Below are 25162 nucleotides of genomic sequence, written 5' to 3' on the forward strand. Positions count from 1 at the left end.
ATAGATAGATAGATAGATAGATAGATAGATAAATAATGAAATAGAAAACAGAAGAGCAGAAAAGAAAAAAAAATCAATTAACCACTGGAGAGAGTTTGTCCTTCATTATTAAAATCTTCTTATCTACTAAGGTTAATTATTCGGCATGTCAGTTAAAATGTCTTTTAAAGTATCTCTCCATAAAGAGGACTTTTTTCCTTCATGGCTTATTATAAAACTTAGGGAGTTAAACTGAGTATCTGTGAAGGCCAAAAACGTTAGTTATTCTTACCTAAGAACACCTTTTAAACAAAGTCACAGAACAGCTTCTTTTATTTTCTAGTAAGACTAAATTTATTCAATACCCTAAGTAAAAGTTTTGATTATAAGTATCCAACAGTATAAAAAGTACAAAACAGATTCGTAGATTTCTAATATATTAATACAAAGTGCATGACTACGTACAGTACATCCTACAGGCAAAGAGGTGGAAGGGGAAAAAGAAGACTGTGGTTGAGGTCTAGTAATAAATAAATAAATACAGAAGTAGAGATGATCCATATTATAGTATATTCTACCACCAATACTGTAGCCAAAATGTACAAAAAAAAAAAAAAGCCATTTCAAAATAACGGGAGGAAGATGATAATGGCTGGGACTCTTGTAATACACCTCAAAGGCTGTGGGAGAGCCAACCCAACTCACTGTGTAGTCTGTGCATATGGTGGCTTGTAGTTTTTGCCATAAGGAAGAAATATAAAATTTTAAAGTTTAGATTAAGAACTATAAAACTACAGGGTGCCCATAAAAAGTGGCTCACTCCTTATTGTTATTTATACTATCCAATTTTAAAAATCCAGTTTTAAAAATAAGCACTGAGTCATGTTACTATAAGGCAGGCAAATGATCCTCCCTCATTATCAAAGTCTGAACTGGGGGTATGTTCTTCCTGAACATTTAGAAAAGAGGCGATGAGAGTACTTTGGTTTGGGTTCAAGTAAAAGGCTTTTCAAATGAAGATTTTAGAACTGAAGAGCTCCGTGTTTAGGATTTATCATCTAATAGCTCAGGGTTCACAAAGCCAGACTCTAAGAAGCCAAACCTAAACCAACCCACTCAGCATTAACACACACCTCTTTTCTTTTAGTAGAATTTTACTTTAATATAGAGTGAAAAGAAACCCCAAACCCTAATAGGTTAAAACAAGTCAAACAACCACTCTACACAGATAAAACCTTCACAAAGGTCAACTGAAGTAATCCAGAGCTAAAACTGAATTGTGCAGATTTTCAATGAAGTCGCCAGTCATGAAACACAAACAAAAGTCAATTATTTACACACTAGGCAAGCCCTCTAAGAAATGTGCCCCAAGAAGCATTAACCTTTGTCTAGTTGTGTGTGCCATCCTGAAGACTTGCACATTTTTTCAGATAATTTAACCTTTTTAATAGAATGTGATCTCTACCAAGTGGTAATGCTTTGGTACTATTCATTTAGGATTGCTCATCCTAAAACTTGACATTTCCCCAGAGGAGCTCTGATTCTGCTTTAGAAGTTTCAATATAGATTAAAATCTTTATCAAACATCAATATGGAGGGAGGTGACACAGGATACAACATATACAGTTAAGTTACCTCTCTGTCTACTTAGAAATTACTCCTTCAAGGTATTTGCACCAGAGAGCTTCGTCTGTCCTGCTTCATATTCAGTAGTACAGGTTTGAGTCATCAGAACCTTGGCAAGACCTTATTATTGCAAAATTATCAACAACTACCTCTAGGGGCAAGTCCATGTTACTGAGTTATGACAAATTTATTATCATGAAGGAAAACAAGTATAGCCAGCCATCTTAAAAAATGCCCCAACCACTGCTTCTCAATATAGAAAGGCTAAAACTACATACGTTTATCATACAACAAATCCCATCTCTGTCCCCTGAAATTCCCCTAGTTTCATTCATTAGAAGGGGATTAAAAAAAAAAAAAAGACTTAAAGAGCACTTTACAGCAGCATTCAGCTTTCCTATGAAATACTCAGCATCTTAAATATTATGTACACTTCTTTTTTTCTTTTAGTAAGCTAGACACTGGCTTCAGAGTTTGTGGAACTGGAGGAGAAATAACAGCCCATTCAAAACTATTCTAGAAATTGTCTTTTGGCGGAATAGCAGGTATCCGAGTTAAAAATAGGAGGGTTTTGTTGCTTTGTTTTCTTTGCAAAATTTAAATCGTTTTTGTTCCCCTTCTACCTAAACCTCAGTCACCACTCCTGAGTGGAGATGGGCAGAGGCTCTGGCCCCTGCTCCTCCGGCTTCTCAGGAGCTGTTTTCTTATTGCTGCAGCAGGGCTTGAAGAGATGCGTGTCAATGAGGACCTCCCCAAAACGGCCTTTATAGATAATCCCACAACATATTTTCTGTCTAAAAGAAAAAAATGGGAGAGAAATCGATTAATAAGGTAGAAAACTAGTAATACAAGAAAGCAAAGGGGGAAAAAATCTACATCCTTATAACTAAGTACAACATGAGCAAACAGTCCAAATGAAAGGCTCCTAGAGAGACCCCCAATTAGCTAAGTTATGGGAATTACCCAGGTCCCTTCAATCTCGCACTGGATTCTTATCAAACATTACGGGGGGCAGGGGTCATTCTGAGAGATAGCAGTTTCAGAAGCTGCTCCTAACACTGTAAACTGTTTCCCCTAAAAATCACCGACTCTTGGAAACAAACAAACAGTCATCATAAACAGGCTGATACAACCGGTAAATATATATATAATCAAATATACATAAAGGCATAAAAAATGACAGTACAACAAAACATCCATGGATCACATACTCTATGGGAAAAAAAAAATCATTTCCTATGAAGTACTCCTGTAGGCCCCTCTCCAATCCCACCCTACCCCATCTCATTCTCTCCTCTTTAATTTTAAGCCTGTCACTGCCTTTTTTCTTTACACTTCATAGTTTTACCACATCTGCATCTCTACATGTATCGCTTGGTTATCTCCTATTTAAAAGAAACCCATAATATATGGAATCATACTCTATGCTGCAATTTTTTTGCTCAACATTGGGTTCATACCTATTGTTAGAGCTTTTATTTCATTTTGGGTATAGTATTCTACCATATAAATATACCACAGTTTATCCACTCTTTTTTTTTTTTTTTAGATTTTATTTATTTATTTGACAGAGACAGCGAGAGAGAGAACACAAGTAGCGGGAGCTGGAGAGGGAGAAGCAGGCTCCCCGCTGAGCAGGGAGCCCAACGCAGGGCTTGATCCAAGACGCTGGGATCATGACCTGAGTCGAAGGCAGACACTTAACAGGTGAGCCACCTGGGCGCCCCTCCACTCTCCTTTTATTGGTACAACTTCTGCCACTACATGCATGCTATACATACCAATGTATGCCTAAACGTTTTCTAGGCTATGTTCTGGGATACAGAAATGGAAACATGTTCATGTTTACTTGAAAATGCCAATTATTTATCAATGTGGTTCCTGTGTATTCCTATTTACTAAGGGTTTTATTTTAAACTTTGAAGAAACATTCAAATTTATCAAACATCTTCAAAGTATTGCTAAAATGGTAGGCATTTTCCCCCCTCCTTTACAAACTGTCAGGTGGCAAATTTCTATGAGTTGATTTTTAATGTTTAAACCAATCTTCTATCCCTAGAATAAATCTAATCTGGTCATGATACATTCTTTCAGTACTGAAGTTATGTTAGCCTCATAGAATGCTTGGAGCCAATGTTCTCTTTTACTCATGTAAAAAAGAACTCTTTTACTCTGAAAAAGCCAATGCAAGATCAGAGATCAGAATCATTTGTTTCTAGAATGTTTGGCAGAACTTGCCTAAATGGGCCTGGGGTTTCTGGAGGGAAGACTTTGACCAATGAATCAACTTATTATAAGACTATACAGGTTCTATTTTTTCCTGAGACAATTTAGGTAAACTTTTTCTACTCACGTATCCACTTCACCTATATGTTCAATTTACTAGCATACAGTTGCTTTTAATGTCCTGCCTTTTAAATTTGTTTTATTTATAACTAAATCTCCCTTTTGTTATCCAAGATGCTTATGTGTATTATCTCTTTTTTATCTATCTGCTTCATCTCTAGTAGTTTTTTTGTCAGGTCTTTTTCAAGATCCAACACTTTACTGATCCTGTTCACTACATACTGGCTTTCTACTCCATTTGTTTCTACTCGTATCTTTAAGACCTCCTTGCTTTTATTTTTCTTTGTATTGGGTTTCATTAATCTTTAAATTGGATACGTATCACTTCATTTATTTTTAGTCTTTCTTTTCTAAGCATTTAGGCATTAACTTGGGGTGCCTGAGTGGCTCAGTTGGTTAAGCGTCTGTCTTCGGCTCAGGTCACCATCCCAGGGTCCTCGGATCGAGCCCTGCATCAGGGTCCCGGAATCAAAACCCACGTCGGGCTCTCTGCTCAGTGGGGGGCCTCCTTCTCCCTCTCCCACTCCCCCTGCTTGTGCATCCGCCTGCTTGTGCACATGCTCTGTGCTCTCTCCTGAGCACACTCCCTCTGTCAAATAAATCAATAAAATCTTAAATTAAAATAAATAAATAAATGCATTAACTTTTCCTCCAACTCTTTTAAACTTCATACCGTATGTTCTGACTCATGGTATTTTTCAGTTATTCTTTAGTTATAAAGATTTTCTCATATTATACTTTCTTCTCTGGACTATGGTTTCTTAATTTACAAATATAGAGGTTTTCTATTTCCATCCTGTTTTGCTAGGTACATTTAGGTAGGTTTTAGATTTTCTGCCCTCCCCTTCTCGACTCTGGAGGTTTTCACTCTTTTTTTATTCTTTTCGTGGTGACATAGTTAATCTAGTTAGTTATTCACTGATTCACTCTCAACAATGCTAGGATGTTAGGATACCTTAACTCCTATCACTTTTATTGCCTGGATTTATATATTACTGTTGTCTTGTAATTCTTTTTTTTTTTTTTTTACTCCCACAACTATTGTAATTTCAAGCAGTAAGTGTTTGTTCAAATTTACCTAAATGTTTGCTACGTTCTTTATCTAGCCTCAGAATTTTAATCTAGGATCTCTTTTTCTGTCTGTAGAACTTTATTTAGAGTCAGGTTGGCAGCAAATTCTCAAGTATTTTTCCCAGTCAAAAAGTCCTATGCCCTTGTTCATAAAAGATAACTTTTTTAAAAGTTTATTTAAGTAATCTCTACACCCAACATGGGGCTCAAACTGACAACCTCAAGATCAAGAATAAAATGCTCTTCCAACTGAGCCAGCCAGGTACCCCACAAAGGGATACTTCTGCTACATATACATAATTCTATGCTGAGAGTTACCATCTCTTGGTCCGTTGAAAATACTATTGTTTTTTGGCTTCCTTTGTTCATGCTGAGAACTCAGCTTTGTATGTTTGTTGTTCCTTTGAAAATAATGTCTTTATTTTCTCATTGCTTAAAGATCTATTTTGTCTTTCATTTTCCAGTTTCACTCTAACAAGTCATCTGTGGGTGAATTTTCTCTATCATAAGATAAATGCTTATTATCTCACATTTAATTTGTTAGTCTCCCCAAATCTGTGAAAAAGAAAATCCTTAATCATTTTCTCTTTGAATATTCTCTTTCCTGGTCTATTCTCCCTTTTTTGACTTTGGGGGTCCTACATTCACTTAGCATTTTGGCCTCTGATTATTCCTTATTAATTTACTCACTTATCAATGCTATTTTTAAAGACTTAAAAATATAAATCTCTAGCTTTTACTTTTTCCAGTGAGAGAACTGATCAATACCTAGTCTACTCCATTATAGGAAATCTAGGTTCTCTAACATGACTTTTATTTTACATCAATTTTAATAGGAAAAGCACACAAAATCCCAACTCTCAGCTCAGTTCTTGCTTAATCCACCTCCAACCATGTGTGCTAACAGCTGTTTGCCAAATGCCATTTAATTGCTAAGGAAGTGGGAAACCATTGCCTGTAATTAAGAAGGTTTGCTGGTTAGAAAGATATTTTCTGTTGCTTTTACCTTTTCCAGTATGTGAGATCTAAAAAGGAAAAAACTGGCGTTCTGTTAGAGCCAGAGGCCATCTCTGTATCTGAGCCATCATCTGACTGGTTACTATAACAAGGAGATTGAGCTGGGGAGGCACTTGAGGTGGTACTGTGAGCATCAGAATCTGCAATAAAGAGGAAGAAAAATGTATAATTTCATTATATGCAGCTAAGGCTCAGCATAAAAAACTGTGAAAGAACTAGTAAAAAGAAAAAAAGAATTTATTTTCTATTTATTACTGGTATTTGAAGACATTTGTACTAAAGTGTTTCTAAAAGAAAATGAGGATATAAGCTTCCAGGAAGATAAGAACAGACATACCTTTCCCCATTCTTCCTACTAATAAATAAGTACAACTAAAAACCCTGGATATTACATATAAAACAAACCTGAAGACTCTGAAAGTCGGCAACAGTTAGAGAGCTCGACCCAAGAAAAGACACGGTGGTGAGTTCCCTAGTTTTTATGGGTTTTCTTCTTGCCTCATAAATCCCAATCTTAGAGCTAGAGAAGCCAACAACCCAGAAATACCAATGGGTATAGACACTCCCCCCCAAAAGGTGCCAACGAAACCCTGCTCTCTAAACAAAAGGCCAGGAGGAAAGTGGCAGCCTAACAAGACAGGAAACTTTTATAGACAATAATCACTCTACTCAAGCACCACAGAAAAAAGAGGCCCCAACCCCACCCACTCCAACACAGGCCAAGTGGGGAGCCTAAGATTTCCATCCTCCTAAGGTTGGTATGAAACCCCAACAACTCCACCAGGGTGTCAAGAGGAAGCCTGCTGAAGAGTCAGGACTTTCACCATGGCCTACCAGGAATGAGTACCCCCACCATGTGGGAACTTTAACTCCCACCCCCATCCCATAGCAATGAGGAGCTCCTCTCCCACCTCCCAGGTGTCAATGGAGGTGGAGGGGGGAACCTGACTTTTAACTGGGCAGTAACTTTTTTTTTTTTTAAGATTTTATTTATTTATTTGACAGAGAGACAGCCAGCGAGAGAGGGAACACAGACAGGGGGAGTGGGAGAGGAAGAAGTAGGCTCCCAGCGGAGGAGCCTGATGTGGGACTTGATCCCGGAACACCGGGATCACGCCCTGAGCCGAAGGCAGATGCTTAAAGACTGCGCTACCCAGGCGCCCCTGGGCAGTAACTTTTAATACCTCTGTTACAGGGGTGTCCAAAAAAGCCAGTAAAATCAAAGGTTTAAGTAAGATCCACAACATAATTTTTAAATGTCCAGGTTTCAATTCATTTTTTATTTAAATTCAATTAACACATACTGCATTATTAGTTTCAGAGGTAGAATTCAGTGATTTATCAGTTGCATACAACACCTAATACTCATTACTTCAAGTGTCCTCCTTAATGCCCAATCACCCAGTTACCCCATCCCCCCCACCTCCCCTCCTGCAACCCTCAGTTTGTTTCCTATAAAAGAGTCTCTTTATGGTTTGCCTCCCTCTCTACTTTCATCTGATTTTATTTTCCTTCCCTTGCCCTATGTTCTCTGTTTTGTTTCTTAAATTCCACAGGTTTCGATTTAAAAAAATGCCTCAGGGGCACCTGGGTGGCTCCACCAGTGAAGCACCCGAAGATTTTGGCTCAGGTCTTGATCTCAGGGCTGTGGGTTTGGGTCCCACTTTGGGCTCCACACTGGGCATGGAGACTACTTTAAAAAGGGGGGGGGCACCTGGGTGGCGCAGTCAAGCGTCTGCCTTCAGCTCAGGGCGTGATCCCAGCGTTCTGGGATCAACCCCCACATCAGGCTCCTCCGCTGGGAGCCTGCTTCTTCCTCTCCCACTCCCCCTGCTTGTGTTCCCTCTCTCACTCGCTGTCTCTGTCAAATAAATAAATAAAATCTTAAAAAAAAAAAAAAAAAAGGAGGAGCATCTGGGTGGCTCAGTTGGCTACATGTCTGACTCTTGATTTCAGCTCAGGTCATGGTTTCAGGGTCCTGGGATCAAGCCCCATGTCAGCCTCTGTGCTCAGCAGGCAGTCTGTTTGAGGATTTCTCTCTCCCTCTGCCCTTCCCCCTGCTTGTGCACTCTCTCTCTAATAAATAAATCTTAAAAAAAAAAAAAAAATCCCTCATAGGGGCACCTATGGTAGAGCTCAGTTGGTAGAGCATTCAACTCTTGATCTTGGGGTCATGAGTTCGAGTTCCACACCCAGGGAACAGTTTATTTAAAATAAATATTAAATAAAAGGGGATTAAAAAATCCCCCATATCCAGAACCAAGAAGATCTCAAACTGCAAGAAAAGTTAAGCAGATATTAGCAGCAAGATGACAGATGTTACAATTAACTGACCAAGATTTTAACATAACTGTGACAAAAATGCTTCAGTGAGCCATCATGAACATGACTGAAACAAATGAAAAGAGTCTCCATGAGTAGATCTCAGTTTAAAAAATAAAGAACCAAGTGGACTAAAATTTGAACTGGAAAAAAAAAACCCAATAAATGAAATAAAAAGCTCAGTGGATGTGCTTAACAGCAGAATGGAGGAGACAGAGGAAACAATCAATGAACTGGAAGAAAGAACAACAGAAATTATCCAACCTGAACAACACAGAGAAAACAACTGAATAGAGACTTAGAGACCTCTGGGACTATAACAAAAAATCTGCATTTGTGTCACTGCAGTCCTGGAAAGACAGAGAGGGCGGAGGTGAAAATGTACTTAAAGAAATATAATGGCTGAGAACTTGCCAAATTTGGCAAGAGACATAAACTGATATATTCAAGAAGCTGAGCAAACCCCGAACAGGATGTACTCAAAGAAATCAATACCAAGACACACCATTAATTAAATTTCTTAAAACTAAAGACAAGAAAAAATCTTAAAAACAACCAAAGAAAAACAATACCTTACCTATAAAGGAAAAACAACAGATCTTGATTTCAAAAGGTATAAAAGCAATTCATCAGATACAAGCTAAACATGACTTAGTATTTTTACCCCTAAAAGACAAGTCAAATTTACAAGCCAGAAAGTTTACCTACAAAATCCTCAAGAACAGCACGCTTTAAGAAATAAGTCTACTGGAATGTTTAAAAGGCTTCCCAAACAATTAGCAGCAACAGCAGCAATCAGCTCTATGCTGGTGAAGAAAATGCACTATCCTAGGAAGCACTTAATATCTAAGAAACATTTGAAGCTGCAGTTTATTAGACCATTTTCTACCCATAAAAATGGCAATTTCACATGGCTAAATCTAACACCTGGGATACAAGAATACAACTAACTATATAAAAATGCAGTAAGGAAGAAAATTCTCTTCTAGAATGCAGGCCTGGAAATTCTTCAAAGAACTACAATTTTTAAAATCTTAAAAACTGTGGGATTTGAAAAGGCACATAAGAGTAATTAGCTAGCATGGGGTAGGTAGGGATGATGAGCAAAGTAGTGGAAGCAGAACACACTATGCACAGGAAGGGAACTGACTCAGTCCAAATATTCTTTGCCTGAAATAGGATCTCCAAAAGACTCACTAGGGATTTTCAACTTTATTCCATAGCAACCAGAATTCATTGTAGATTTTAAGAAGAATGACAAAAAGAATAACATTTATATAGGAATTTGTTTTGTTTTACAAAACACTTTTTAACTTGATTATCCCCATTTCTCAGATTAGAAAAATATGGTTCAATGTTAAGTGCCACGAGGGTCACATATTTGTTAAGTTTCAAGAACAGTAACTCAAATCCAGATCTTCAAGCTCTAGGTCTTATGCCTTTCCAGTACACCACACATAAGAAAGACTATCTCAGAAAGAGAAATAAAGGTCAGGTACAGGCAGGATGCATGGAAGCAAATATATAACCAGAGGTGGGAACACTATTTAGTGGATGATGTATAAAAACTCAAAACTGTTGTGTTACACACAGGTGCTATCAATTCACAATGCACATGGGAAAACCCTGTTTTGGTCTAAGCCTACAAGGCCCACACACCTTTTTCAAAGGGACTTATTTTCAGTCTCCAATCCCTCTCTCCACAACACAGCTTTGTAATAAAAATCTAAAATTACACTGGACATATTCCCTTAGGTAAGGCAAAACTGAGTCAGGTATCACTTTCCCCATAATTAAAGGGCGGAGCTAAGAATATACATACGAATGATCAATTCCTCTAACCTTCAAGTGGTAGAAGAAAATTACTATTTCCCAAATGTTCATTAAAACCTGGTAAAAATGGAGGACAGAGTTAGTCTTTTTCTTTTCCCTGGGTGATAGCTGATTAAGAAGGGAACATGTATAAACAAATAATTCAGTTACAAAAGGGTCCTTAAAAGACATTTTTCCAAAGAAAGAAAAAAAGGGCAAAAAATAAGTGTTGGCAAGGATGTGAAGAAAAAGGAACCCTTGTGCATTATTGGTGGGAATGCAAACTGGTACAACCACTGTAGAAAACAGTATGGAGGTTCCCTCAAAAAATTAAAAATAGAAATATGTGATCCAGTGATTCCACTACTGCATATTTACCCAAAGAAAATGAAAACACTAAGTTGAAAAGATGTATGCACCCCTATGTTTATTGAAGCATTATTTACAACAGCCAAGCTATGGAAGCAACCCAAGGGTCCATCTATATAGATAAACAAAGATGGGGGTGTGTGTGTGTGTGTGTGTGTGTGTGTGCGCGCGCGCGCGCGCGCGCAGGAACATTACACACCCATAAAGAATGAGATTTTTTTTTTTTTTAAAGATCTTATTTATTTGACAGAGAGAGAGACAGCCAGCAGGAGAGGGAACACAAGCAGGGGGAACGGGAGAGGAAGAAGCAGGCTCATAGCGGAGGAGCCTGATGTGGGGCTCGATCCCATAACGCCGGGATCACACCCTGAGCCGATGGCAGACACTTAACCACTGTGCCACCCAGGCGCCCCTATATATATGTTTTTAAAGATTTTATTTATTTATTCGACAGAGATAGAGACAGCCAGCGAGAGAGGGAACACAAGCAGGGGGAGTGGGAGAGGAAGAAGCAGGCTCCCAGCGGAGGAGCCTGATATGGGGCTCGATCCCATAACGCCGGGATCACACCCTGAGCCGATGGCAGACGCTTAACCGCTGTGCCACCCAGGCGCCCCAAGAATGAGATTTTTAAAAGAAGGTTTGCAATGACATGGATAGAGCTAGAGAATATTATGCTAAGTGAAATAAGTCAGTCAGAGAAAGACGAATATCATATGATTTCACTCATACGTACAACTTAAGAAATAAAAGACATGAACGTGGGTGGGGGGAGGCAAACCAGAACAGACTCTTAACTAAAGGGAACAAACTAGGGGTTGGTTACTAGAAGGCGGGTGGGGCGAGAATGGGCTAAGTGGGGGATGGGTATTAGGGAGAGGGCACGTATTGTGATAAGCACTGGGTATATTTAAGTGATGAATCACTAAATTCTACTCCTGAAACTAATATTATACTGTATGTTAAATGGAATTTAAATAAAAACTTGGGGGAAAAAACATTTTTTTAAATAAAAGACAGAAGAACATGTATAATTAAAATACACACATATATGCTATTACCTAAATATTTTACTATAAAGTATTAAGATATTTTAGCCAAAGATTAAATATATCATCAGAATAACTATGAACTAGTAACACCTACTTAAAAGAGCAGAAAGTTAGCAGAAGTTCTGCAAAGACTTCAGAGTCATGGGTATTGATTATACTACCCCAGAGAGCAGGGTGGTATTATAGAAAGAGCACAGGCCTTTGAAGTCAAGACAAACCAGAGGCTGAATTCATCTCTAGCATCTTTACTAAATGACCTGGGTCACGGTAAAATCACCACTCTAGTTCCTATCCTAGTCTCTAAACAAATTATCAAGACAGCTATGTATGTAAAGTGCTTGGTACATATACCAAAATGCCCAAGAAATCATAGTTTTCCTTTTCTCACTCTACCTTATCAGTATACTTAACTATCTTTTACCATTATTCTAAAACAAGCATTGATTGATAATATTTTGTCCTTCGAACTGTTATTATAATTGTTCTACAGGGTCCAACAGATTATTCTTTTAATGCTGAAAATTCTATTACTGGTCCACCACCCCCATCTACAGTTTTGAGAAAAAGCTCTGAAAATAGGGGCGCCTGAGTGCCTCAGTCGTTAAGCATCTGCCTTTAACCCAGAGCCTGATCCCAGGGTTCTGGGATCAAGCCCCGCATTGGGCTACCTGCTCCACTGGGAGCCTGCTTCTTCCTCTCCCAATCCCCTTGCTTGTGTTCCCTCTCTCGCTGGCTGGCTCTCTATCAAATAAATAAATAAATCTTTAAAAAAAAAAAAAAGTTCTGAAAACAGAAAGTTTGGCCACAAAATCTGGCCTGACCTGAACTATAAAATTAGGGTAGCTAAGCCTGACTAGCCCATGCAAGTTTTATTTATTCCACCTATGTGAATACTCCTCTGAATTTCTGCTACAGAAATACTACTGTATTTAATTCAATAGTGCTGCCTTAGTAACCCTCCCGCTTGATGCAAATGCTAAATATAGCAACATTATGTGTACTGCATTTCCTTTTCAAACCCTGAAATCTAAACTCCGAAATACCACTACAGGTGCCCTCTCCTTCAACAACTTCCTTTAAGAGTGTATGAACCTGATATTAGTTTGTCATTCCTTTCCCATTTCACCACACAAAACACACACTGCCCCAGAAACCCGAAAGTCCTGAGGCTAGCTTTAGTGCAATATGTGAGTTATGATTTCTAAAGTCACTTTCCAGAAAACCTGGGCTTTGGTCTCATATTGTCCACAAAAAACAAGTGAACAAGCTTGAAAAACACATCTTCTAGAAAATGTAAGATGGTAATAAAGAGATCTTAGTGGTCAGAGGGGTCTCCACACAATCTGAAGAAGCTGCTGGTCAAAGTACTTTGATGACATCAAAATTAGAGTTTCGAGAGTCCATAGAAATATCTCTACAGAAGACAATGCCTTCAAACACTTTTTAAAAGAAACTTAAGAAATCTATATATACGATATGCCACCCCCCACCCCACACACAAAAACCAAACAACTATTCTTAAGTACCTGTATTTCAATATCAAACTTACTGTGACGCTTAAATTCCTTCTGTAGTTTACTGATCTGGTTGCTTTTTATCCTGTTTCCAGATAGAGTTTTCACTTTCTTTGGTTTCAATGTAGTCTTCAGACTGGGTCCTGCCCTTGCATCTACCACCTGGAAGAAAATACTGAATATTTAATACCATTTAAAAAATGACACCTCTTGTATTCCTTTGGTTCAGACAAATGCCTATTTGAAGCAGCCAAAATTGAGAACCAGCTTCCTACTCAGAGTGTTTGAGCATCCACATGTACTTTTAATCATCACATGGTACTGTAGAATGAACAGTTCATGTCGTATTTTTTTTCCTTTGAAGCAGGCAATAATAAGTGTAACTGAAATAGATTTATATAAGAATGACCCAATAGGTTAAAGAAAAGCAAGCCTAACAACAACTAACATTTCTACGAGACAGTGTTTTACGGTTTATAAAAAGCTTTCACACACTTTTGATTTTACCTTCACTACAAAGTAGTAAGGGGACTATTTCTGTTACTCCAATTTAGAGTGAAGGAAAACAAGACAAGTTATCTTTTGCCTTATATTCACTAAGCTAGTAAACGGGCAAGAATGGGTAGAGAAGGGTACAAGACTCAAATCAAGGTTTTCACTACCTATGCTTTATGCTCTTTTCACTACACGTTTTAGTCCGCTGGGGTCATTTACATGACAGCAACGGTATGTTCTAGCATGGTCACTGGTCCGGCCCTGCATGGTACCACTTCTCATGAATTCATTCATGTTTACTATTTGTGCATTTCTACCCTTAAAAACGTTGCCAACACCTTCAAAATCACAATTGGGACCGTTTCTAGATAAGCTATTAATTAAAGAACAGTCACTTTTTTAAATAAACTTTTTGTAAGTTATAAGGCCCACAAAAACCTATCATAATAATGTAACACGGTCACCAAACGACAATGTAAGGCTAGTGTTACCAAAAAAGATAAATGTCTGCTTGCTTAAAAACAAGTATTTTGTATAAATGCCATAAATGTTCTAAAAGCTACATACAGAAGAATTAAATAAGACTTAACGGTGTTGTTCTGGTCATTGAAAACCAGTGACAATGAGCAAATAGAACACACTTACATATCAGTATGAGCTCAACTAGATTTAAATATAGAGCATAAGAATAGCTTCCACATAATTGATCACTGTGTGTTAGACTTTATGTATATAATCTCATTCGGTTCTCACAAGAGCTATGAGATAGCTATTATCCTTGCACTTCATAAGTAAATGTAACTTGCCTGAAGTTCACAACTAGTAAGTGGTAACGCCAGGATTCAAATCCAGTTGATTCTAAACCCTACGTGTTCATAATGGTACCACCTTGAGTTAGGATAAATGTTATCCTAAGAGATGAAAAAAAGGATCCATGTCTAATTAACTGGAGGAATGTGTGTTAAACCTAAAAATATGTGAATGTACACTGTGAAATCTCCAAAATGAGGATACTGGATACAGCCTTAGGGAAATGCTACACCAAGCTATTTTGCTTCTAAACATGCCAAAATGTTAAGTAATTATATCTGAGCAGTAACTGGTGTTTTTATTTTTTCCACTTTTCCGTCTGAGGGATGTACTACTTCCTAAATGAGGGGGGGAGCTAATGTTACTTTAAACGTAATAGAGGTATAACTGAGAAAGACAAAAGATGAACTAACATGATTCCAGTTTTTTTTTGATCCTGCAGGCAGTTTCTTCCATCTTTTCACAAGCAGGACACAGGCATTACAGATGTCTCCTGAACGAGTCTCATGCAACCTGATAAGAAAACAATCAAACCTTTATTAGTCTCATTTACATTAAAGAATTCATGCAGGGGCTCCTGGCTGGCTCAGTTGGTAGAGCGTGTAACTCTTGATCTTGGGGTTATAAGTTCAAGCCCCATACTGAGTGTAGAGATTACTTAAAAATAAAATGTTAGAGGAGGAAAAAAAAAAAAGAATTCATGCAATTACACTTCTTTTAGAAAGAAATACACCAGTTTATAGTTTATAGATGCTATTTCTAATTGCTCTGGGCGATCCAGTTCCATTGTTTCTGTGGTACATTTTGGAAATATAATTAACTCCTCGATCCAATGAACCAATTCTACGTACTGCAATTTGGTCATTCTAAAATAATGTTTTTAAAATTAAAGTAAAATTTAAGACCTAGAGGAGATCCTGATCACCATGGTTTCAAACAATGTTGTCCAATTAATCTTTCTGAAGTGTGTAGGTACTTCCACAGGCAACCAAATGCCACCTTTTAAGTCAAATAATGTACCATGATATTCTAGTTTTACAAGACACATAACTGAAGAGGCACTGAAATTTCTTCAAAATGATTGCATCTGCATGGGGGAAAAATCTATAGGACTAATCAGCAAGCTCTTTTTAAATTATATCTTTGAGGAACTTTCATTTAATACACTTTTCCTGTATTATAAATACATAGAGAAAAATACTGGTGACTTTTACCATGTATACCACTGGAAACATTAAGAGAAAAATGTTTAATTTAAAAAGGCAAGGTCAGGAGAAACTTTAACAACCTTCAAAATAACTACAAAATCCAGGATTAACAAACAATCAAGTATTTTCATTAAAAAAAAAAAGTCACAAAAATAACTTCTAACATGGGAAATGGTTCAACATTAAGTATTTTATCCAAGTATTTGTCAGAAAGCAAATTCCATTTTATTAACCAGAGGTTTACTGTCAAAAGATAAAGGAGGGGCGCATGGATGGCTGATCAGTTAAGCGTCCAACTCTGGATTTCAGCTCAGATCCTGATCTCAGGGTTGTGGGATGGAGCCCCACCTACTGCCTGCGCTCAGCGGGGAGTCCGCTTCAGAGATTTTCTCTCTCCCTCTGCCCCTTCCCCCCAAATGTATAAAAGAAATCTTAAAAAAAAAAACATAAATGAACAAAATTATAAAATGACAGATTTCAGGGCAGGACATTAAGTCTTGTTATTATCCTCAGGAGGCTGAGTTAAAATACATTTCCATAATTTAGAAAAAACAATGCAAAGAATAGAAAACTACCGGAGAACAACTACTATTAGGAGAGAATAAGAGTAAAAGTCTCTATATATCTAGAAGTTAAAAAGAAAAGAGTTTGTTTGGTATAACTAAGGGGCTTCCAACTGGGTAGTTCCTTATAATCTGGAATAGGGTAAGTGGTCAGTATTGTTTGATTCGTTTTCAAAGCAAGAGTCTTAAAATAGCCTAGATGAGAATGCAAGTGATTTTAATTTATTAGCATGCTACTCCCATTGCCTGCCTTGCTTGGAAATACTTCCGTAAGCTGTGATCTTTTTCACTCTAAGAATGGTAAAAACATCAGATGATCTTACCCGAAACAGCTCTGGAAGTCCTTTTCATAGCGTTTACTGTCAGTGAAGCGAGAACTGGAGGACTTCGCTCTGCAAATACAGCAGCCCTCTATACTTCGGTACATCTTTGGCTTGTGAAAACCAAACATCTTTTCTTCTGGGCAATAGTCTGTAAAGCCAAGGGAATTGACACAGCTTTGTTGAGGGCTGTAACAAGGAACCATTAAAAAGAGAGTTCTCTGCTCCACCCCACCCGCAGCAACTTGATATTACATGACCAAGCCAGACAGGAGGGCTCTGGGGAAGACCTCCTGGATCCACCTCCATTTTTGGCACTAGCATGGCAAGTGTATAAAACACAGAGTAGCTCAGTTACTTAACAAGGCCTCTACCATACCTCCTACTGCCCTCCTGGCAACACTCATTCCAAAAATGAAGGGAGGGAAGCATTTTTTAAAAATCAACTTTTTAAGTAGAAAATGTAACAAACTCTCCCCACTATAAAATGATGGAATCACAATGAAGGACGCATCCTAAAATTTAAGGTAAGGCACCCCCCTTCTATTTTGCACCTTTGCATGGATACGATTCCCTGCTGGGGAAGTTCTGAGCATTTACAATGACCACTGTTTGATACTAGGAACACAAGTAGCTCAATATGCATCAACCCACAACACTTTGCCCTATGGGAAGTTAGAGGGGATTTCTTCTGTGATAAATGGGAAGTTCTCAGCAGCAAGTTGACTCTGAATTAAAACTACTGAAAGGAGGATGTAAAATTCACAAAAATCCAGGGTCAGGATTTAAAAATAATAATTTCATAAATCTTTAAAATGAATTAAAAACAAGCTCGTATTTCCTGACCATTGGTCTGGTTCAGCTGTTACAGAAGTTTCTGGAGCTCTCTATGGAGCCCTGTGGCTGAGAGCAGTAATAAATAATAAAAGGCAGATATCCAAGAAATGTAGGGTGAGATAAATTGTGATTCTCATGATCAAAAAAAAATCTCAACATCAAGCAAGAAGAAGAAACGGCTCTAGAGCTACATGTAGCAAAAACGTAGCAGGCAGTAAATACCCACCTTAGAAGAAATTTAGAATATCCAAACCAAGGGCCAGTTTCACCAGAACATCTGGTGTTCTCTTATGGTGTCCCATAAGAGATGGACTAAAAAGCAATGAATATAGAAACTAAACCCCGCGGCGCCTGGGTGGCTCGGTTGGTTGAGCATCTGCCTTCGGCTCGGGTCATGATCCCGGGGTCCTGGGATCGAGCCCCACATCAGGCTCCCTGCTCAGCAGGGAGCCTGCTTCTCCCTCTCCCTCTGCTTCTGCTCTGCCCGCTTGAGCTTGCTCTCTCTTTCTGTCAAATAAATAAAATCTTTTTTAAAAAAAAAAAAGAAAAGAAAAAAAAGAAACTGAACCCCAATGGACAAGTGTTAAGAGTCCAACAACAAATCATCACAAAAGCATCACATACAACATCAATAAGAAAAAATTATTAATACCAATTAGATTGGTGCCCATAGTTTTAGGAGTCATAACCACAGAACACCATCTCCTTTTAAAGGTCTTTTAGAAATACACTGAAATACAGGAGTAAAACAAAAACTTCGGTATGTCTTTTGATCTGATCATCCATCTCAATTCTGGTTAGGATACCAGAGCAAGTATTTACAAAAACAATTCACAGAAATAACAAAATACCCATGCTGTGGTATGTGTCTGAGATTGAGGGATTCTGAAATATGGACAGAGGATTTATGATTTATTTTTAAGAAAATGTTTTATTAGCTAACAATTAGCTAAACACTGAAGCTTTCCTTTTTAAAACCGGGGCTATTTATCAAGCGTTCTTCTTTAATGTTTTTGTTGGTAAGGGTGGCAGGCAAAGAAGGGAGATGGGGCGGGGCAGAAGGCCACTGAGGCACTTCAAGTCTAAACAGTTATTTCAATTTAAGAATTGTTAACACAAGAAAACAAAATATTCTTAGTTGATTATTTCTGTTAAGTGGAGCACTTAGGAATTTGATTTTTTTGAGAGAAAAAAATGAGGAAGATAATCTATTTGGTAGGAAGAGGTATATATAGTAAGGCCTGTGAAATGAGATACAGATTTTTTTTTCCCCAAACAACCAATCCAAATGATGAACGAAAAGAAAATGTCCTGGGGGCATCTGGGTGGCTCAGTTGGTTAAGCATCTGCCTTTGGCTCAGGTCATGTGCATCCAGCCCGCATTGGGCTCCCTGCTCAGTGGGGGGCCTGCTTCTCCTTCTCCTGCTCCCCCTGCTTGTGCTCTCTTGCTCTCTGTCAAATAGATAAACAAAATCTTAAAAAAGAAAGAAAAAAGAAAAGAAAATGTCATGAAGAAAATGATTATGTATTCCTGTTTCGAGGCAAAAATGTTACATAACTCTTTCTAGTCCTCACAACTAACCTGTGGGCTCTCCAAACTCCCCTAACATTCTCCATTACCATCAAGAAGGTCAAAAGTCCACACTTCCTCTTACAGTCGCCAGCTTCATCAATAGCTCTAGGAAACTTCAGCCTCCCTTCTCAGCAAGGACAAAGGAAGTACAGCAAGAAAGGCCAGTTCATTCCATTAATACACAGACCAAATCCTATTACAACAGATAGATTCCTATCTCTCCACTCACAATCCCCTTCGCTTTCCACAAATAAACATGCTATCAAAACCATACATTAGGGTCATCTCCAAGATAGGAACTATCTTCACTAAGACTGGATTTGACCAAGAAACAGAGTTTGTGCCAGTTATTACACTGGCAAGCTTTTAAGGAATGCTAGGGTTACAGCTAAATACCAAGGCCTTCTGTTTTATAAGCAGCTATTGTGAATCAAGTGTTCATCTTCAGTATGATTTTTTTTTGTTGGTGGGGATCTCCACAAAACTTACCCAACAATCCCTACAAGACATCCCATTCTTCAGATTGAGTTTTTTGTTGTTGTTGTTTTTTGCTATCAGGGAAAATAAAATAGCCTAATATCTTCTGACTGACAATCTTTTATGTAGCTCTGAGACCTTATGTTCATCCTGATAAAATTCTGCTTCAATGTCTGAGAGGGGTGCCCACGCTCTTCTAGGCAGTGCTAAATGCAGTAAGGTGCAAGGCACTCACCTGGCACAACACACAAGTAGTGTATGAACCTTTTAACGGATTACTTAAACCTATTAAACCTTTTCTGAGCTTATTCCTGCACTTGAGAGGCACCTGGGAATCTGCAGCAAATACACAGGGGTTTCATTCTGGGCTTTGTTTACAGCAACCCAGTTAAGCAGTGGTTGGTGTTTAACCATTTTGCACTTTGGGGAGCCCAGAAACTAATGAAAGTATTTCCAAGGAATCTACAGACCTGCTAATGTTTAAAAAAACAAAATAAAACAAAAACAACCCTAAAAAAACCTATCCACTGTCCGGAGGAAAAGGACACAAATGGTTCAAAAACCAACTTACTTTTTATATTTGAGAACGTGGTAGGTAGGTGTGTAGATTTTAAACCTGGAATTTCTGTTATTTCAACAAATCTGGTGGTTCTTCAGAATACTTCTTTCCTAGTCCCACATTTGTGCAATATTAAGTGATTCCTCCAGAACAATTTATTTGTTCAAATGACACTGTAAGCTATTAAACTATTTGTGACTTTTGCATCTACTCACAGGAATCCCATCATTCGGCACTGTTTTCACAGACGGAAGCTAATACCATCTGCTTCCTAACTGATGAATAATTACAGAAGAGAGTGGATACCACACAATCCTGCTCGAAAGTGTGTGGGTAAAGCAGGAGAAAATTAAGCTTTGAGAAAAAGCCAAAAATCAGGAAAGACTAAAAATGCTTATTAAAAACTGCCATTTGTCTTCTAAAATTAGAATAGTGGCAATGGTTGCAAAACTCTGTAAATATACTAATTGTACACTTTAAAACAGTGAATTTTATGGTGTGTGAATTAATCTCAAAAAGCTTGTTTTTAAAAATGAAAACAGACTGGGTTAGGACTGCTCCTGTCTTTATATATCTTTATAACCTCAGCATCTAGAATAATCCCTGTCACTTAGTAGGTACTCAATAAATGTGATTAAATTTTTTTCACAAGTTGTTGGTTTTTTTAAAAAAGTTGTTTATATAGCATTTCATGTTTTATAAGGCACTTTCATTAACATTATTTCTTTGGCTTCTGTCAGCCAAATACCCACAGATTTTTACTGTTCTGTCCAACTTAACTCAATCTCCCAAAGTTAAAAAGATTAAAGTTAATAGTTAAGTCAGCAAAAACCATAAGAGAAATAACTGTAATTATATGGGCAAAATATCATACATAGACAACAAAAAGTGAATTTTGAAAAATGCAACAATTCTAAACATTTAATTTCCTGAGTTTTTTTCCACTTTAAAGCTGCACACTTCATATAAATCTAATGATCAAATTAATTAAAGGATGGGGAATGCAACCTTAGCGTTAACACAGGGAAAGGGTGGCGTCAACGCTGCATATCAAAGATACAAAAGGACCAATTCTACTCTTTATTTATTTATCAAGTAATCTCTAGGCCCTACGTGGGGCTCAAACTCAACCCTGGGATCAAGAGTCCAATGCTCTGCTAACTGACTGAGCCACCAGAAGCCCCATCAAAAGGACCAATTCTAATCTAATCTAATGAGATTACAAAGCCAAAGGGCGGGGATGGTATCTATTTTACACTTAATTCAACATGAGGAAGGTAAGTATACTGAGTGCAATATAATATAAATGGGAAAGAAAAGGAATCTTCACAGCAATAGCTAATAGTGAAGGGATGCTATTTAAGAAAAAGTTTTCTGATAAATAATTGTAGCCTTAAAGAGGGTCTTTTAACAATATTAAATTCATTTTAAACTTGACTCTAATCAGGAAGTCGTATGAAGACTAGTGAAATGCAAATTTTAAAGCTTTTAGTACCCTTTTTAATATGGAATTGGAGACAGTGAGGTGAAGAACTTAATTCTACACAGTATTCTTGTCTTTTATATCTTATAAGGGTATTAATTTAACATTTAGGAAAACAGAGATTTATCTTCTTATGATAAATGCAACATCTAATAGGCTCACCTTTTTTGGTATACTTTGAAGGACACCAATAGTTCCTCCTAAAGATAACTTCCCCAGTTCCACTTTCTAGATTCCTCTCAGGAAGTAAAGGGTTTTTTTATTTTCAAAAATACCTTTCAAAACTCAAAATGCCACTGGATGGACTAGAGAGAAGAAAACTGAAAGAGAAGTATGTATGCCAAGGGTGACAAATCAACTTTATAGTTAATGTCACGATCTGTCCACACCACTTTGGGAAATGAAATTCTATTAACACAATTACAAGTGCATCCTCCCCCAAAACAGTATTCCTAAAGTGTTTTTCATTTTCAATAGACTAAAATCCTACAGCTTCTAATCACGACTTTTTCTAAAAAAAACCAACTGACGCAGACCTTAAAAAAAAATACACAAGATACTGGAAGCATCCTAAATGTCCATTGATTCTTAGACTGGTTAAATTATGTCTTCATACTACAGAATACAGTTTCAGCCCCTAAAAAGAATGCAGAGATCTGTGACATGTACAGCGTGGGAACTATCCAAGATATCTTGTTCTGTAAAATAAGCAAGCTGAGTAATAGTTACACAGTACAATCCCATAGTGTTTTTAAAATGGAACCTTAAATAAACTGGCTTTTTAAAATAGGTTTTTAAAAACTCATAACTAGTGGTTGCCTCTGAGGGGAGCAAGAATGAAGGAAGCTTACTTTCACTTTCCTCTTTCTAGCACCACGCCCCAAAACCTGAGTTATCGCACACCTTGACTTAACTAAAGAGGGATCTGAAAGAGCCCAGAGAGTTTAAACAAACTTCCTCAAAGACACAAGATGGAGAGATACACATTAGGAAATATGCTCCGCAGCAGAGACAGAGTACAGAACAGACATGGAGCAGAATGGGAAGGAAGCTGCAGAGAAGAGACAAGCAAAAGATTTGTAAAGTGGGAAGGAAGCAGCGGTGAACAAAGACAAAAGGAACCAAGCAACCAAAGACAACTTTGAAGTGAAGGAGATGGCATTTCTTTAGAGTTGAACTTTAAGTGACAGGATGATTGGAAAGGAAGAGATATAAACACTGAAAAACACCCATGATCAAAAGTTATAAGCAACCTTTAGTTGCTGTAACTGTTAATGTCACCCTTGACACCATTTTTACTCAGTGGTATGCTATCTTTAATCACCTGTAAGTACAGGATCCAGTAAACACCGACAATGTAACTGGAGCAACACTTCTCAGAGTCAAATAGTACTAAGTGTGTTTTGTGTTCTCATGCTGCTAGGCCACTTGGTTGCAATGTTCCCCCACAATGAGACCTGTTTCATCAGCGATTAAGGAAAAGCCATGGAGTAACTGAACATGATTATTCCCTCATACCTCCTTGATACCAATCCACATCCTAACATTGGAAGTTCTGAATTTACTTTACTTATTCACTTTTAAGGGACAAATTTTAACTTGCCTGGAGGAAAACTGAGAAAGGGTTGTGGACCCCACTTGTTTGCCATTGGCTTCTTCACACATGCACCCAATCTCTGAGAAATTATATGGTAAAGTATTTATTATGGCTACCTATGGAATCCACACTTAGCATAAGAACCTAGAACTCATCCTAGAGGAAAGAGGTCAAACTCAGAAATAAAGTCTTCAACTGAAATAGCATAAGTTAAAAATAAAAATCAAAAATCGAGGTCTCTGAGTTTTTAGATAGTGTAAAAAAAAAATATTAGGTCCTCCCATTTTTAATAGTGTGAAAAAACAGTGGGTATCCCAATTCTAGATTAGGAGTGATTCCAGTGGATCTCCAGTGTGAAGATAGTATTTATTTGCTTCTAAAGGGTGATTATCATCATTTAAGAAATGTAACTATTATTGAGTCCGGTGAAAAAGGCACTGTAATGAGTCAAGTTGGTTGGAGTCTATTTCTGCTTTTGTCTTTACAACTGAATAGGAAGTCACTTCTAATTTTATTTGCCCTTCTGCAATATTAGGGTGAAATCTCACTTCTACTTTCCAGGGATGCTGTGAAGCAAGAGTATGAAAATACCAGTGTCTGTATACCACTTATTTCCTTGCTTTTATAAGACTTGCACATTATAGAAATATAAACTCTATCGATCCCAGGACATGTCCAACAAATTAAACTGAGGATAGAATCCTGATTTCTGAAGGTTTTCTTTTAAGCTCAGGTTTTCGGGAAAAGAGGAACTTGGTCTTTTCAGGGAGATTTTAAGGTCATGAAATTGGACCATATTCTTTTCTGTGAAGCTATTTCCAAACTTACGAAAAATGTTAAGAAACGGGATATGTTAGCATACACCTGGTCTAAGCCAACCCTCAGAAAATTTTCTTAAGCTCTCTGACCCTCTCATTTCTGATGGTACCTATAAAGCATCAACACAAGGACTGGCAAGTCCTAACCTTTACTCTAAATTAATTCTATAATCTTCTCTTCCAGACAACATCTTCTGGTGTTTACCTATCTTAGTTATCACCTATACAGTCACACAAAAAATCTGGAGGTCAACTGGGCTTTCCCTTCTCATCCTCTGGGTGGCCTCCAACATGTTTCTACTATAAAGTCCTTGAAGACTCTACTTCTTCCTTCACTTCTCTGGTTCATGTCCCTTCTGTCCCCACTGCCTATTTGTTCCTCATCATGGTGCTGGAGCCTCGTAATTGACTTCCTCAGAACCTTCAAACAGGTGGTCCCTTCCCAAAGCTCAAACATTAATCATCTCTTCCAAGGTATCAATCAACATGGGCTTCAGGATAATATCTAAATTCCCTGGCAAGAAATGCAAAGCTTTTCAGGATCTGGTCCTGCCTACCAGCTGCTCCCAACTTGGAGTCCTGATATTCCAGGAGTGTCAAACCAACTTTAATAACTAGCCACATCACTACTCAGGTTGTTATCTCTGTCTGGAATGGTTTACCTCCATCCCCTTAACTCAGTAAATGATGATTTTTTTTTAAACAAAAGCTGTCTATATCTGTATTATAACACCCAACACAGGATTTTTACATACTTGTTTGCTGTATTATCTCTTCCTCTCAATGGTAAACTGTTGCAGGGCTGGAACTAAGTTTTATATTACAGCCAGGTGGTGCCTGTACATGGTACACAGATACATGCAGAATTTGCTAACACCTGAAGGTGGGATAGGCAAGCAGATCTGAACTGTATACTTAAGGGCACAGAATGGGAAATGGTGTCCACAATAAAGAGGTGTATTAAAAAACTGATATTTTGAATGGAGTCATTTTTAACAGTTAGTCTATACTTTTGCAGAAAAAAAAATCTTGAGGTTCAAAGATCCAGGAAATGTAAACTAAGTGAATTACTTTAATTAGAGAAGATTAATAGTAAATAATTCAATGCTTTCGTAACAATCAGTAGAAAAATATTTCTTGCTTATTTGAAGCAGGCATGTGGGGAGGAAGGAAAGATTAGGAGAATAGCGTGGAACGAAATGAATCTCAAAATGAGAGCTATTTAAACTCAGCATACATTAACATGAACCAAATTAAAATTACATTAAGACAAATCAAACTCATAATAGGTGTAAACAACTCAATACAAAGCTA

At 37.7% G+C, this 25162-nt stretch overlaps 1 protein-coding gene across 1 annotated transcript in view; it reads right to left on the reverse strand.

Annotated features, from left to right (window-relative positions):
- Positions 1–318: 318 nt before the first annotated feature.
- SINHCAF (SIN3-HDAC complex associated factor) overlaps positions 319–25162 on the reverse strand; it is a 30003-nt gene continuing 5159 nt past the window's right edge. The window contains exons 2-6 of the mRNA XM_008683457.2: positions 16508–16655; positions 14827–14926; positions 13144–13270; positions 6029–6179; positions 319–2399 (exon numbers count right to left, since the gene is read on the reverse strand). Coding sequence (XP_008681679.1) covers positions 2240–2399; positions 6029–6179; positions 13144–13270; positions 14827–14926; positions 16508–16635 — 666 coding nt within the window. The 5' untranslated portion in view covers positions 16636–16655 and the 3' untranslated portion in view covers positions 319–2239. The remainder of the gene's footprint in view (positions 2400–6028; positions 6180–13143; positions 13271–14826; positions 14927–16507; positions 16656–25162) is intronic.

The sequence above is a fragment of the Ursus maritimus genome, unplaced genomic scaffold, assembly GCF_017311325.1.
Source record: "Ursus maritimus isolate PB19 unplaced genomic scaffold, ASM1731132v1 scaffold_26, whole genome shotgun sequence".
Taxonomy (NCBI): domain Eukaryota; kingdom Metazoa; phylum Chordata; class Mammalia; order Carnivora; family Ursidae; genus Ursus; species Ursus maritimus.